Here is a 15540-nt window from a genome sequence, read left to right as displayed (position 1 = left end):
TCCTCTATTTTTGTTGAGAAGTTTACATTCAGTGCAGATCATCAGCATGAAGATTACATACATTTTTGCCTATTAGCTATTCTTTCGAACAGTTTGGTTAAACTTTTTTGATTTTTAAACAAAAATAAAATTGTTCGTCTTGTTTATAGTTGTCCTGCAGAAACACCCTGATTTTATCTGTTAATTTGTGCTGAAATTTGAGAGTTTTGAGGTCAGCTCTTTTCCTTCATTGTTCCATCAACCTTGTGCAATAAATTAAGATCAATTGCACCAAAACAGACCCTCAGCATGATGCTGCCATCTCCTTCATAGAATCTGGCACTGATTTTAGAGCCTTTGTTTTCTTAGCATGACATCTGCAAACTTAATTTGTCGTCTTGTAATCAGTTGAAGTTTTTGAAACCTTTCTCAGTCCATGGTGATGTAAAAGTGGTTTTGTTCTGGACCCCGTAGCGTCGCATGATTGACAGCGTTAAGACCCTCCCCCTTGCTCTGATTGGTTGTTTCTAGTTGGCTCTGGGAAAACACAGGGGAACTGATTTCTTTTTTTTTTCTTTTTTTTAACAGATTATCTGTCTCTCATAATGTTACAATATAGTGATGTTTTCAACAAATGTGTAAAAAAAATTACGATTTTTTTTTTTAATTTTTTTTTTTATTTTTATAAAAGTTACATATTACAGCTTTCCTGCTGATATGTAAACTTCTCACCGGAACAGTGTTTGCTTTCCTGTCTTTGTAAACTATATGTCAGGAGAGATTTGATTGTGTGCCTTTAGATATAATTGGAGTGTGCAACAGTGCAGAGGATGTATCCCGTATCACCACTAAGACCAGCAGGGAAGTCTCCAAGAGGGCCATCAGCCTAATAGACACCACTGGCAAAGTGGTGACAGTCACACTGTGGGGAGAAGAGGTAAGAGCTATAATCTCCCTCCCTGTATGCATCCATGACTGGATTTATAATGCATCATAAAAACACATTGAGCCAACTGTAATTAACTGGGTTTTTGAAGGAGCCCATGCATTTATGCATCTGTGATGTGTGGGTGGTCTTGCATACAGAGCACTTTGATTTGCTTTTCTGGGCTGTTGGATCGTTTAAATCACTCTTGTGACCTTCAGTGCTGTGTTGGACCAGACACTCTGATTTGACACATGGGGCTAAAATGGCACCATCCTTCTCCAAGCTCATTTGATCAGCCCAAGCTAATCCGTCCTCTTTACCAAACTCTGGAAATGAGTTTAAAATGAACTTGTAGTTTGCCTAATTATTAAAGTAAACTTTAGCTGATATTCCAGTGGCTAAAAGTTGGAGCCAGAGATTAACATGTAAGACCTCTCTCTCTTTCTGTCTCCCATTCTGTCCACTATATCAGTCTATGACGTCTTTTTCTGTTTCTTCTCCAGGCGGAAAAGTTTGACGACTCCGGACAGCCTGTTGTTGCTATCAAAGGAGCTCGCTTGTCTGATTTTCGAGGCATATCTCTCTCAGCTTTGTTCAGTTCTACAATCATGGTGAACCCAGATTTACCCAAAGCCTTCATACTCAGGGCCTGGTGAGTCGCGCTGATGTACACTGACAATCACACAAGCTGATAATCACATACAGAAATATGTCCACAAATTACAGATTTTCTAAGACTCTGTCACTGATTCTGCTCAAGACAAGAAAGAAATATCTTTCTACAAAACTCTTAATCATTTTTGAAATCTCACACATTTTGCCACGGTAAAACCTCAACCTTCAGTGGGATTTGCGCCCTTGACCAACACATAAGTAACACAAGTTTTAAAAATTATTCTTTGTTTGTCATTTTTTGGATTTAGCTCTTTGAATTAATAATTTGTAGAGCCACTTCTCTACACAGTCCTGGTTGAAAATCTTAGAAAGTATTTCACCCAACAGACTTGCACATGTAGACATTGAATCCCTCCCCATATTGAATGGCAAGCCTTGCCACAAATTCTCATTTTGATGTAGGTCTGAACTTGAACTGTACCGTTCACATTTAGGGTCATTGTGATTCTAGAATGGGAACCTTTGACCCTGCTTCAAGTCTTGTATAGTCTCTCATTAGTTTGTTTTGCATTTAATCTCCATCTTCCTATCAACTCAAATGATGAGTTTGAGTTAATATAGTCACTGCCACATTTCACTGATGCAGATGGTGTGGTCAGGGTCATGCACAGTTGTATTTTTCTGCTGCAGAGCATTTTGCATACATTTCCTGTCTGCAGATTTTCCCACCTGCGCTGTGGATGCCTGCAGTGCCTTCAGAATTACCAAGAGCCTCTTGACAGTTTTTCTGACAGTTTTGACAGCCACGTCCTCGTCAGTTTGCACTGGTGTCACACGTTTGCCATTAGCAGATAATTTATTGAACAGTCCTCCCTGGATCATCATTTATTACCCAACCCTGCTTTAAACTTTTCTGCAACTTTCTGCCTGACCTTTCTGGTGTGCTCCTTGGTTGTCATGACAGTTTTACTTCTCTACCATTTTTTAACAAACGCCTTACGCCCTCAAAGAAGACAGTACTTACCGAAAGAACATGCACATGTTGATGTCTGAAGAAGTATTTTAGCTGCAGATGCATCTTTTGGTACAAAGGGTCAAGCATAAACTAAAGGAATGCTAAAAAGCATCTAAATTTTTTTGGCATTTTAAAATTGTTTAAATGACAAAATAAATGAAATAATTTTGTCATTTATTTAAAAATAAATTCAATTATTTGCATTTTTCATGCAACGCAAATATTGTACATAATAACCTTAAGTTGTTAAATGAAAAATCTCAAGAATATATATTTTTTTTTAAATCAAATGACTTGATATTCAATGGCATACTCAATTACTAATATGATTACCTGCAGCCCTACTAGTTATTCTGTGTTTGTACTACAGACACTTGGTGGCTCTGTTTAGGTGTCTTGATAACTCGTTGCACTGGGTTTTTGGGGGCTGAATGCAAAAGCACTCCAAACTTTTTATATGTACAAAACTGAGTATCATTTTCCTTCCACTTTGCTATTTTGTGTTGGCCTGTAATCTAAAATCCCATGTTTGTAACTTTACAAACTGAAAAACTTAAAGGGGTTTGAAAACTTTTTAAAGACTATACTAATTTATAATTTTGCTGTGTGGTCAGCATATCCTAAAAAATAGGATATTATAGCCAAACCTAGAACTATTTGTAATACGCACACCATAATAAGCAAACAGAGGTGGAAAAGCCCCGATTAGTGTCATGAGACCGTTGATTTGTGCCGCCCGAGTCTCAGCGGGTTTCTAGTCAACATTGGATTGATGGAATACCAGAAGCGGATATTTATTCCTGGATTCCAGCTCTGAACTGCTGCCGCCTGTTCTCTAAAGCTCGTTGAGCAGGATCAAACTGGATTCCTATTAGCAGCTCCTGTGGAGGGATTTTGAGTTATGACTCATTCACTTATTAAGACTGTTCCTAATTCTGGCCACAGGGGGAAAAAAAATTGCATTTTGGATTTTTTTTCCTGTGTGTGTGAAAGAATGCATGAGTTTCTCTTAAAAGCAACAGTGAGCCATCAAGCAGCTTTAAAGTTAGAAAACAGGCTAACAAAGGCTTTTGTTTGTTACTTGACGGAAGCATTTGGTCCTTTTGTAGTTCCAGTTTAGGTTTTATTCATCCAGCAATTTTATTTTTCACAACCTTTACGTGACATACGTAACTAATGCTGATGCTCAAAAGTCTGAATGGGACTTTCTTCCTGTCTTCACTGCCTCCATTCTTCTCTAATCGCTGACGTTTCCCGCCGATCTGCACTGTCGTTTGGTTCTCCTTTCTGCATTTTTGCTGGCAGCAGGAAGTTTATTTTCAGGAGGTAAAATGTTTGCTGCGTTTTCATTTAGCTTTTTCAAAGAGAGCATGTATTTTACTTTATTTTTGTGTTGCAATGAGCAGCTACTTTTTATTATTAGGATAGGGCTTGGTTTCATAAATGAAGAAAACTGATTTAATCTCAAGTATGCTTTTATTGGCCTACTCAACCTGAACACAGAGGAATAAATCACTGCTGAAAGAAGGTTTTTGGTAGATTAATGAAAGGGAAGAGAAATTAAAAGATACAGAGCATTCCCAGAATAAAAAACAAGCGTTATAATGTATAAAAATAATACGAAACGATACATCTGTGGATGTTAGAAATCTGTGTCAGAAAGAATCAAAGTAATCATCTGGTGGCCAATAAGATATGGGAACAAGAGACTTTCTAGTTCTACTACTGCTGACAAACGAGTAACTTTTAGCAGCTTTCTTCTTTTTAAATCGCATCCAGTGTTCACAACTGATGTTTGTTTGTTACACTGTTATTCAAATGCAAAACTTTGAGGAGAATCAGTTTATTATGACTAGTTAAAGCACATGAGACTCATCTACAGTACCATTTAACACTCATTAGCATGAATGTCATTAGTTTGGACCATTTATTGATTTATTTCAACTACTGTTTTTTTCTGGGTGGAACAATGATGCAGCATAGCGCTCCAAAGATTTTTAAAATCGAAAATCTTTTTGATTTTATTATGGATTTTCTCTAGTCCATATTGGGACAGAGTTATATTTATACTTAAGCTCAAATTAGTACACAAATTTCCACTAATATAGAGTAAACACCCTTTAGCAGATTGGACTCGGACTACATGATTTGTATAACGATGAACAGCTCAGTTGGACAACCAGTTATGTCCAAGTTTCAATCTAGTTTCTGAGTTGTGGGAAACTCAACAATTTGGAGTTGGTTCTCCTTCATTATTCTGTCTAACTCATGCATGGCGCTGCAGTCACCTTGCTTGACAGTTGATGAATGCTTTTGGATTTAATAGCCTCACTTAATCATCCAATCACCCTTCTTGCTTTTGGCCAAACACCTTAATTTAGTTTTGTCTATGAATAAAGCCTTTCTCCAGAGATGTGGCTTGTGTTTGTGTGCAAGTTTCAGTCATAGTTGAACATGATGAATATGGAAGAAAAGAAACTGGCCTCAATGATGACAGAGGACATCAGTGTTCCAGCAGCTTCACCTTCTTACTTTCTTTCATCTGAAGGAGATTGTTTGGGGGTTTTTTATGTTTGCAAAGCAGTTAAACAACTGAAAACTTGCAGTTAACAAAATTGTTTGGTGTGACCATTTTTTTATTGTGCAGTAATTGAAATAAACTTCCATCAGTAGTCAATCATGATCCCTTAATACATGTTGATAGACCTTAGCCTTGTCAAGTTAACACATTGTAGAGCCCCCAGTTGTTGGTGGATTGTTTCTTTGCCAGTGTATGAATGTACGTTTAAATTTGAGCCTTTGTGGGATTCTAACTATATGTGAAGAAAATGTACAACAAATTCAAAGTTTTGCAACCTGTTGTTGTTTTTGTAAATCATTGCAATGTTATGTTGTGGAGTCGTTATAATAAGTTATTAGAATCCATACATTTAAATGATCAGGTTTTCTTTCTGTGCCACATTTACACACGATTACTTCTGTCTGTTTTATGTTTTTCTGTGCTCCCTCTGTAGGTATGACCGGGAAGGTTATGCAGTTGACAGCCAGTCGCTAACAGAAACCGTGTCAGTCGGTGTTGGATCGAAGATGAACTGGAAAACGCTGAGCGATGTTAAGAATGAAAACATGGGACACGGAGAAAAGGTACAGTCTACACAGGCAAACATGGCAGCTTCTTATTTACTGAAGGGTCATTTATGTTAGGGTTCCCTACACCAGTCTGCTTGTTGCTTTCATATTTCTTATGAAAGCAGAATCTAGAGAGACGCCTTCAAACCCAACTGATCCAAACTCACCTGCTCCAGTGAAGTGCATCAAAACTATCAGTGGGTTTTGTTTGTCTTGGAATCGTGGAGCAACATTGTAATTCACAAAATGTCTACATATTGAAGCTACATTTTCTTACATGCCTGTCAAAGTCTTTCTAAGTTTCAGAATTGGAAACACAAAACAATTTTAAAACCTTTACATTTAAAAACAATGTTTACACTCCTGTTTGTCTTCCAATCTTTACAGCTACAATTTGTTTATCAATTTGTTTTAACTGAATAAGGATTAACACATCACAAATAGCTATACTGTGGAAGAACGTACTATTGGAATTGTGTGGAGTGGATCTTAAAGTGAACCATCTGCCATTTTAGGAAATGAAACGGAGCAAAATTATCTTGGTTTCAACCAGAATTGGAGTCCATCTAAGGGGTATTTGGCGCTCGCTAAACTTTCCATCTAATTAATTCAGTTTATCTCAGATTATTTTTCCTCTTTCCTTGCATTTAATTGGAAGCTGCTTATGGGTAGCTTGAAGATCAATGTCATTTCTAATGGAAATTTCTAATTATGTGCTAGAGGAAGCCTAAGGAGCATAATATTACCAGAATGGAAAGAGGCATAGAATAAAAATGTGGACTAGCGACTCGATTGCAAAAAAAGAAAAAAACTTAAGCACTGCCACTTTAACTTCACAACACAGAGGAATCTGTTTTGAAGAATATAAGAGATCAAGATGGTAGAGATGACGGGAAAAAAAACAAGGGTGGCTTAAAGCGAGAGGTGAAGTAAAGCTTGAGAATTTGATGCCGACTGGAAATGTTTTACTTTCCAGTGCAGGACGGTGAGTTTAAAAGTGAGAAATTCTCATTTTTACCTCTTTTGTCTTGGCCTCTTTCCTCTTGTGCTCTCTCTCAGCTCTGGGCACCCCCAGCTGTTTCTGTAATTGAACTGAAAAGCGAGGACAAGGCTTCTCATCACACACTCTGAGGCTACAGCTTTGGTTAAAGCTATGGAATATTTCTAATTTGCAGCAATCTAAATTAGCATACTACCTGTTTCCTCCATCTTTGGGGGTGGATAATTTGGATAGTGTGTTAGAATCTATCTATCTGTGTGTGTGTGTGTGTGTGTGTGTGTGTGTGTGTGTGTGTGTGTGTGTGTGTGGATAGGAGCATGTTGGGGAAGGACGGTTGTGTGGGATATAAGTGTTCAATCCATTTCTAATTAATGTAGATATGCGTGTGTGTTTGGGATTTTGGGATGAGCATTAAATTTGTCATGTGCAACCACATCAATTATGTGAAGTGGATTTTCACTTGGTTGCCCTTCCACGTGTAAATTTTAATTACATTTAGGTGCCAGAAGGTGACACTGGGATTTGGTGTGATAAGAATGAAAACTACTTTCACATTGCAGAATGTGTGTCAGTCGCGTACATCCAGTTTGTGTTTGCGTATCTCTGAGTGGTTTCGTCTACACGCTACTAGTGGTGATATTAAAAGACTTTCCCCAAAAGTTTTTCTCTCCATACGAAGCATTGCAAGACTATTACTCCTTTTCACTTTTACACATTTAGTAGTCAGAGAATGATGCATTGTTATTTGTATTTTTTTACAAATAAAATCAAAAACATGTAACATGCATGTGAGTCTCGTCCAATCATTTGGACTCAGACATCAGCTAAATAAGGAGTTAAGTCAGCTTGTGTGTTTGTTGGGGTCTCTATACAGATTGGAAAGTTATAGGATTTGATTTCACTATTCCTCTTTTCTGGGTAAATATGAAAAGATAAAATACACATATAGACACTTGTTATCATTCTTATTTTTTCCCATGTATTCTCCTTCCTTTTCTGGAATGCTTCCTTCTTTTCTTAACCTTTTTGAAACATTTTAAATCCTGTCATTTTTTTCTTTCCACTTCAGTTATGCTTTACTTAAGTTGGTATTTGACATAAAATCACAGTGGAATAAATTAAGGGGGCATTTTTATGTATTTTCCTCACACATAGTGGCATTTTATTGCACAATCAGGTATTTATGTTACCTCCAGTTATAAAAAATGTTTTTCAGAGCGCAGTAGATCCTACGATGAGCTCAGTAGGTGCACAGTTTGACTAGGCCTTAACTGCTGCTGCCGATAGTCTGCAGGAGCTGTGTAGGGGAGGCTGGAGGAGAGATGCTTTGTGGAGTTGGCGGCGCTTTGAATGAGCAAGTGTTTAGGCATCTCTGGGTGGTTGCCACGGGAGATTTGCATAACATAATGTAAAGCTCAAAAAAGTTGATTTTACATAATGCCCCCATTTAAAGTTTGTAATTATAATGCAACATTCAAAATGTGCCAGGGGTATAAATGTTGTTATAAGGCTTTGTAAATGAATACAGCAAGAAAAGAAAGGACCTCAGCAGGAGTCTTTAATTATGAAATATTGTGGGATTCATTTATCATGTTTTGCTATTGATGAAATAACCCCTGGTCAAGGTCCTGCTGTCCTTTACGTCCACATTAACTCTGCCATCATAAGGAAGACGCGGCAAGCCCTCACTTCTGTCTCATCCACCCACCTACTGCCTTCCACATCGCCTCCCCACTTCTTTATCCTTCCAGTTTGCTTTTAAAATGTGACGAGGCAGGCATGCTTATGGGAGCGTAGGAGTGTGGTGTTGATGAGGAGTGGGGATGTTGCTAAAGGGGGAAATTCTGCTAATTAATTAAAAAAAAAAAGCCTCTTACTAAGTGTTTCTGAAGGGTCCTTGCTCGGTGGCATGGACGCTGAGTCGATGGATGGGTGGACAGATTATGAAACTGTGAGTCAGTATTGGCCAGAGGGGGAAAAGTGTCAGAGGGCTCAAAGTCTGAGTGACAGTAAGTGTAGCGGTCGAGGGGACGCAGCACAGCATTAGCCCCCTCATGAGGGATGCAGGAAACACAATGGCCTTTTCACATCCGATGCTTTTACAAAACACTTTGCAGGAATCATGCTTTGCAGAGCAGAGGAACAGCGTTTCTCAGTATGTGTGTGATTTTGGCCCACATCCTAGAAAGAGTCTTTGATAGACTCATTTAGGCCAACATTAGTAATGAGTCTGGCCCAGCTCTAGCTGCTGCTTGTTGTTTAGTGTGCGTTTTATATTCTAGCTGTAATTCCTGGATCTTGTTTAAAGTCTGTTCTAGAGAAGAAATGCCCTCTGGTGTATTGTTGGAAAAAATCAATTCTTTCTGGTTTCCTATACGTGCATGTGGATCACATTTTCCATGAGTATTTTAAATTCCTGTACGCTTGCATGTAGGTGCATTCGAGGGCTGCCTCTTGCAGTGAGACATTGTTCATCTGCTGTGTGTGTGTTTTTTTTTTTTTTTTTTTTTTTTTTTTTTGGAAATGGAATGGCATGCTTCTCTACAGGATGAGAGCAATAGCCTTTTCCCCTCAGAATTGACATTTCTTTCCTTTTTAGCTGTTGATTTTAGCAGTGTGAGTTCTGCCGCCTAAGGTGCTAATATCTGTTTAAATTACAGCTGCATCGTTGCATTTTAATTTGATTTTGTTTGACTGTGCACACTTTAATTTGATTTTGTAACAGAAGGAAGTTTAGCGTCACTATGTCTGCATTGCACATGTAAATATTTGGTTGTTTGCATATAACCTTGCATTATAGTCATGTATACTTGTCAGTTTGCTTGTGTGTCTGTATGTATTAGCACAGCTTTCGCATTAGAGAGGGAGAAATTCATCTCGTCTTGCATCGATTATGCAAAGATTTCTCAAACTCCTCCTGCTCTTTGTGAGCTGTTCCAAGATTTTCTGGAAGTCAAATAGAGATGTGTAAACAGCCTGCATGCACCAGTTGGGCTGAATTTTTGGCACCAATTAGATATTCAATGCCAACTCGGATGTAATTTCAATTTGGATTTTCTTAATTATGCCCTTTTGCACCCTTTGCGATGTACTCTGTCGCTGTTTGAACTTAAGGAGCCCTTTGGCTTTTTGTCTTTATTTCAAGGTTTTTACTCTCTTAAAATGTATGGAATTAGGTTTTTCCATTTTTCAAGTCTGGATGAGAAGGGTTTTTGAACACCAGGAAACATTTCGTTTGATTTCAGAGTGTTAACTTTTCCATAATATAAAACAGAAAAAAATAATTCAACCATTGCCTGTTCATGCTTTTTCCTTGCCAGGTCTCAGGGTTGCTGGTGCCGTGTCCAGGGGTCATTGGGCAAGAAACTGGGTGCCCCCTGGACCGGTCGCCAGAACATTTGATAAAATATTTGCTCACCAATCAAAGTAATTGACTTCAGATATTTAAATGACATGGCCAAAGGTGTGTAAAATGCAGCACCTTTAAATGCTGCTTCTAAAATCACATTTACTATAAAATAGTCACACACATTGTGTAAAATTTGTAATTTATTATCTTCATTCAATATTGATTCACACATTTGCAATTATAACACTTTATACCATAAAGTAATTACACAGGGCTCTTTTAAACCCTCTACATTTAAAAAAATGTCCACAGTTCATAATCAAGTCTTACTGCTTTTATTTCAAAATTGAAAGGTTGACACAATGCATAACTTCAGACAAGATTTCTTCACAGTTGATCTACTGATTAAAAATCTGACAATATATATACAAATAATATTCACCAGATTTCAAAGATAGAATAAATTTTCACTTTGTTATTTGATATGTTGTTTTTAAGTCTAATTGGTGAGAAATTGTTCTATTATCATTATTTTGTTAGGAATTATGGTTCCTTACATTATGTTTATTCATTTGAATTGGTTTTCTTTCAATCTTTCTAGATTTAACTAGTTATTTGGGTTGATTTGACACATCAATCCTGGCCTTTCTGATGCCATTTTGATCAAATGTAGTTCCTGACGTCCAATCGTGTCAAATGGATTGAAGGTCATGACTATTTCTGATCACAAACTGGATAAGATAGTTACTTTTCCACTCATCTTTTTGCGTGTTCTGACTGCAAAGAAGTCCAAACCGCAGAAGCTGACGTCATACCCCACTACTGTTCTGTGATTTTTGACTCTGCTGTGGACTAGTGATTACTCACTGTGTTCTTGAGGCCTTCGCCACCTGGCATCCCTTTCATCTCACAAGATGTTGCCTCCTACATAACAAACACTTTGATGAGATATCTTCTTCCGCTCTATTCATTGAACACCTTTCACTTTGAAAAGTTTGATTCCGTCTTGGCAAATGCACTTTCTCTTCTAGCACACGTAAACATGTGCTTTTAAGTTTGAAAAATCCATATGACATGACCTAGGAGCAGGTTAAACAGAAGGATTGCATTTATTTCCACCCTCATCGCAGTCTTGAAATATTTTTGATATTTAAATGTGTTGGGTGTCAGTGGCTCATGTAAGTTGTTGCTGTGTAGATGTAAAAAAGCTGTTTTTATAAATGCACTAATAACACATTTTTAAGACACAGGTCATATTTTTTTGCTTCCCTTTTTGCAATCACGTAAACTTGGCTTTTCTTGGGATCAAATGAGCAACAGCAAAAGAGGAGCATTATGCTAATAAACTAAGGAAAATGTAACTAAAGAGTAGCATTTATGTAAATGGGTCTGTCATTTTTCAAAATGTCAAACCTCTAGTTGTGATGTTAAAAACCATCAGACCTAGAGGGATTCTTTTCTGTTACTACAACAATCAATATGCATACAGTTAAACTTAAACCAAGTCAAAAAATATATGTGATAATGTACAGCATATTAAGATTATTAGTTCTCTACATTTTGAGTGCGATTATGTGCTTCTTATAGACCTTACTGATGCAGTCGGTGACAGGAAGCTTCCCCATGTCTTAAATATGGTGTGTGATTTAATTTATGCAGCTTATATTCCCCCCCCCCATCACTGAAGCTGCAACCAAAAACATACAAACTTAATATCAAAGTTTTCTTGAAGTCTAAGCCTCTTAAGTAGAAATCAGATGGGTGTGCTCTGAAATTTTAATGAAACAACTTAATTATAAGCCAGTCACATGGACTACTACAGATAGTTCCATGTTTTAACATCTGCCAGCACTGTCGGCATCCAGCAAGACATAAATAGGGAAAATAAATGCTCCAACACTCTGACTTTCTTACTAATTACCAGGGTTTCTTTTCTCTAGTCTTGCTTTTTGTGATTTAAGCACTTTTTTTGGTACCAAACAAAGGACAGCATTTATTCTCTGGTAAGTTAAATTGTAGATGTAATTCCTGCTGTTCAGGGTCTTTTTTTTATTATTTATAAATTTGGCATTTAAAGTTCTTAAAATTTGTCCAGGCTACATTTGACTGATGATAAACAATCATCTTTTTACGGTATTTGGGTAAAACCTTTAAAATATAATCAAATATGCTTGAGGTGTTACAGTAAATAGACATTTGCCAAGTTTTGTGGAAGAAAACTGAATGCTGCTTCTTTATGTTGGGTTGTTATTGATGCAGAGTAACTTAAACCCGAAGACTTGTTTGGTCTGGAAAATTATTCTTCTATACATCTGCAACCAAACTACTGTCTGTTTTTACTGCTCAGACTCTTTTCAATATTTAGATTTAGCCTCTTTTTCTGTCGTTTTTGTCTTTCAGGCAGACTATTTTAGCTGCGTGGCAACTATAGTTTACATGCGTAAAGAAAATTGTTTGTATCAAGCCTGTCCGTCTTCAGACTGCAACAAGAAGGTCATAGATCAACAGAATGGTTTTTACCGCTGCGAGAAGTGTAACAGAGAGTTCCCCAACTTCAAATATAGACTCCTACTTTCAGTGAGTATGATGCACATATGGGACAAACAACATTAATGCTTGTCAAACATGCAGTGATTATTCTCAGTGATGACACAAATACACAGTCAGACAAACAGAAGTAATGTTTTCCCCTACCCATCATCTCTCGCTGTCTTGACTCTCAGGCTAACTTGGCAGACTTCGGGGATAACCAGTGGGTGACATGCTTCCAGGAGACAGCTGAGGTCCTGCTGGGTCGCAAGGCAGAAGAGTTGGGACAGCTCAGAGAAACAGTGAGACTCTGACACACACATACACACAAAAGGAGAAACTGCCACAGACAGTTCTTCTTAACAATTTCGCCCAGGAGATCTAACTATAACGGACTGCTTCCTTTTAGAGTTTCCACCAAACTTTTTGTTTACCTCTGAATATTTGTGTGTGTGTGTGTGTGTGTGTGTGTGTGTGTGCGTGTGTGTGTGTGTGTATTTCCAAGGACGAGGAAGGGTTTGATGAAGTCTTCCAGAAAGCCAACTTCTCTACCCACATCTTTAAGAACCGAGTCAAGCTGGAGACATATAATGTAAGTAACAATAAACAGAAAAAGTATAAAAGTTTATGGTGCAAAGGATTCACTTGTTTCCAAGACATAAGACTACAAAATACTGCTTTGTATGATTAGCAGCTCATGTCTCGTTCATCATAATTTTGAGAAAAGTGCACCTCAAACAAATAGAAAACTGTTGAAAAGTACATTTGTTTTAGTCATTCAATTCAGAAGTTGGAACTCATAGCTTTATTGGATAAAGATTGATGTATTGGATTTGATAAAGCACTGCCCACTAACGGCAACAGATAGGAACGATTATTGATTGTACAAACCTAAAGTTGGACCCAAAGAACCCTGGAATTCAATTTTGATTAAAATTTCATTACAAATTTAATCAAAATTTCAATGAAATGCAAATTTTACAACGGACTAGTTCTTTTTCATAACAAATTTTCTTCCATGTAAGCTGCTTGTATATAAACTCAATGAACAAAGAGCTTCTTCTCCCTCCTCTCCTTGTGGGAGGCTGTCCGTGACTGTTGTCTGGTCAGCTGTCGACTCAGCAGTCCTCGCTGTGATTGTGTAAGCTATACGACATTCTGCATTGATGATCCCTTTCTTAGACTTTTATAACTTTAACATTTTCAGAAAAACACAATTTTGGGCTATTGTCATTGATATTAGAAGTAAAGTATTGAAACATGTGGATTGAACTAATAAGCAAACTTTTCATTGGGATTCTATGGTGCAATGCTGAGTAAGCTGTTTTTGTTTTTAAATAACCAAAATGCTGTTGATATTAAAATAATTGAAACAACACATACAGTACAGATCTAGAAATGTTTCCAAGCTGCTCTGTTCGCCTGACCCCATCACCTTTTTGTTGTTTTTTTCAAGTGAAGTTTTTATTTTTTGTGGATTAGTTGGTTGTCTTGCTAAAACTGACCTAGTGTCGATACCATAGCGATCCCAAATGAGGCTGTTTTATAAAACAAAGTCAAACTTATAAACTTTGATATTGTGTTAAGCATTCCCCAGGACTAATGGATAGACTAGCTGTTTCACAGGTGAACAGAATTGGCCAATTTTCTGCTTGGCTGCTTTATCCATGAATGGCTGACATTGATTTTTTTCTATAAATGTAGCAGCTACTTAACTCTAGCAATAACAGCTCTTCGGTGCGGAAGTTTTTAGGTGGATTTCTTATAGCCAATAAAGAAAGCTGTGTAACTCATTGTGTTGAGCGAAAAAGTAAGAAATTACAGAATTAAATATATCTCTTTAATGATGGTAAACTGTAAGGCCTAATTTTTAAGTAGCCTAAACACTGCAACTGTTGCATCTGTGGTGTTATTGTTTGCCATAAAACTACAAAAGGAGTTGCATGTCTACTACGCGTTTGTAAAACAGAAGTCATTATCTTTTGTTTTTTACTGAACTGCAGTCTTAAGCTTGTGAAACCACCAAACAAGATGCACAAACACGAAGTAATCACAAAGCACTGTCAGTCACACAGCATAAACTCAGAATCATCTCAATTAGTTACAGAGCGACAGGGGGGTTGTTTTGTAGCCAGTGCACTTTGGATTGCAGAAAACAAATACAGCTGTGGATTCATTTCTCTTAATTAGGCACAAATTAGCATTTAGCTATTGTCTGTCTAAGGCTAATTAGCCTAATTATTCAAAGGCCAAATTGCCACTAAGGGCGTGTACTGGGAGAAGCAGTTGAGATTCAGATTTATCTCTGAAGGATCTGTGTCTTGACCTTACGAAACCCTTCAAGCAATCCTGTGCAATTTTAATCCAATCCTTTAGTTCATAAAATAAGAAGAAATGCCTGCCAGTGACTGAAAAATTGCCAGTGCAGCCTCTAAAGACCAAATTGCTACAAAAATAAAATATTCTCAGTGGGAGAGATTTGTGTCTAAAGCACCAACCTCCCACGCCCAAGACAAAGAGAAAAAAAAAAAACAATACGCCTTCAGATTAAAGTTTAAATTTTAAACCTTTCTCTAACTGTCTGAAGTTAAATGAAGAAGTATAAAATTGTTACACAAAGTGGATATAAGTGTTCAGAACAGATGCATAAAACAAATACTAATAAAACAGCATTTTAGCTGGCAGATTTTATTCATGACTACAAAAAAACAATTCAAATTGTGAATATTTTCTGTCATAAAGTATTTAGTAGAGCCAGTAGCTGTGTTGCCCCTGTTCATTGTGTCAGTGGTCAGTCAGCCACCTTTCTCAGCTCTCCTCAGGTGAACAGTGTGCATATCAGAGTGAGTCAGCATTAACCTTTTTCTTTTTTTGTTTTCATCACGAAAACTTTTAATGCACAACGTAGGCTGGGTTAAAATTGTTACTTTGAGGGTACGCTGCACTGTTATTTACAGTGTGTTGCAACACACTGTGCATGTAATGAAAAGTGTTTT

At 37.3% G+C, this 15540-nt stretch overlaps 1 protein-coding gene across 2 annotated transcripts in view; it reads left to right on the top strand.

The window, feature by feature from the left end:
- The window catches only part of LOC106952373 (replication protein A 70 kDa DNA-binding subunit-like), a 28043-nt gene extending 14793 nt beyond the window's left edge, over positions 1-13250 (top strand). For both annotated transcript variants that reach the window (XM_015040442.1, XM_015040441.1), the window contains 6 exons: positions 780-916; positions 1411-1559; positions 5552-5681; positions 12416-12592; positions 12739-12846; positions 13050-13250. In XM_015040442.1, coding sequence (XP_014895928.1) covers positions 780-916; positions 1411-1559; positions 5552-5681; positions 12416-12592; positions 12739-12846; positions 13050-13235 — 887 coding nt within the window. In that variant the 3' untranslated portion in view covers positions 13236-13250. The remainder of the gene's footprint in view (positions 1-779; positions 917-1410; positions 1560-5551; positions 5682-12415; positions 12593-12738; positions 12847-13049) is intronic.
- Positions 13251-15540: the final 2290 nt, after the last annotated feature.

This window comes from Poecilia latipinna, unplaced genomic scaffold, assembly GCF_001443285.1.
Source record: "Poecilia latipinna isolate Pla-1442-1.1 unplaced genomic scaffold, P_latipinna-1.0 Scaffold510, whole genome shotgun sequence".
Lineage (NCBI taxonomy): Eukaryota > Metazoa > Chordata > Actinopteri > Cyprinodontiformes > Poeciliidae > Poecilia > Poecilia latipinna.
This window is presented reverse-complemented; position numbering and strand designations above follow the sequence as displayed.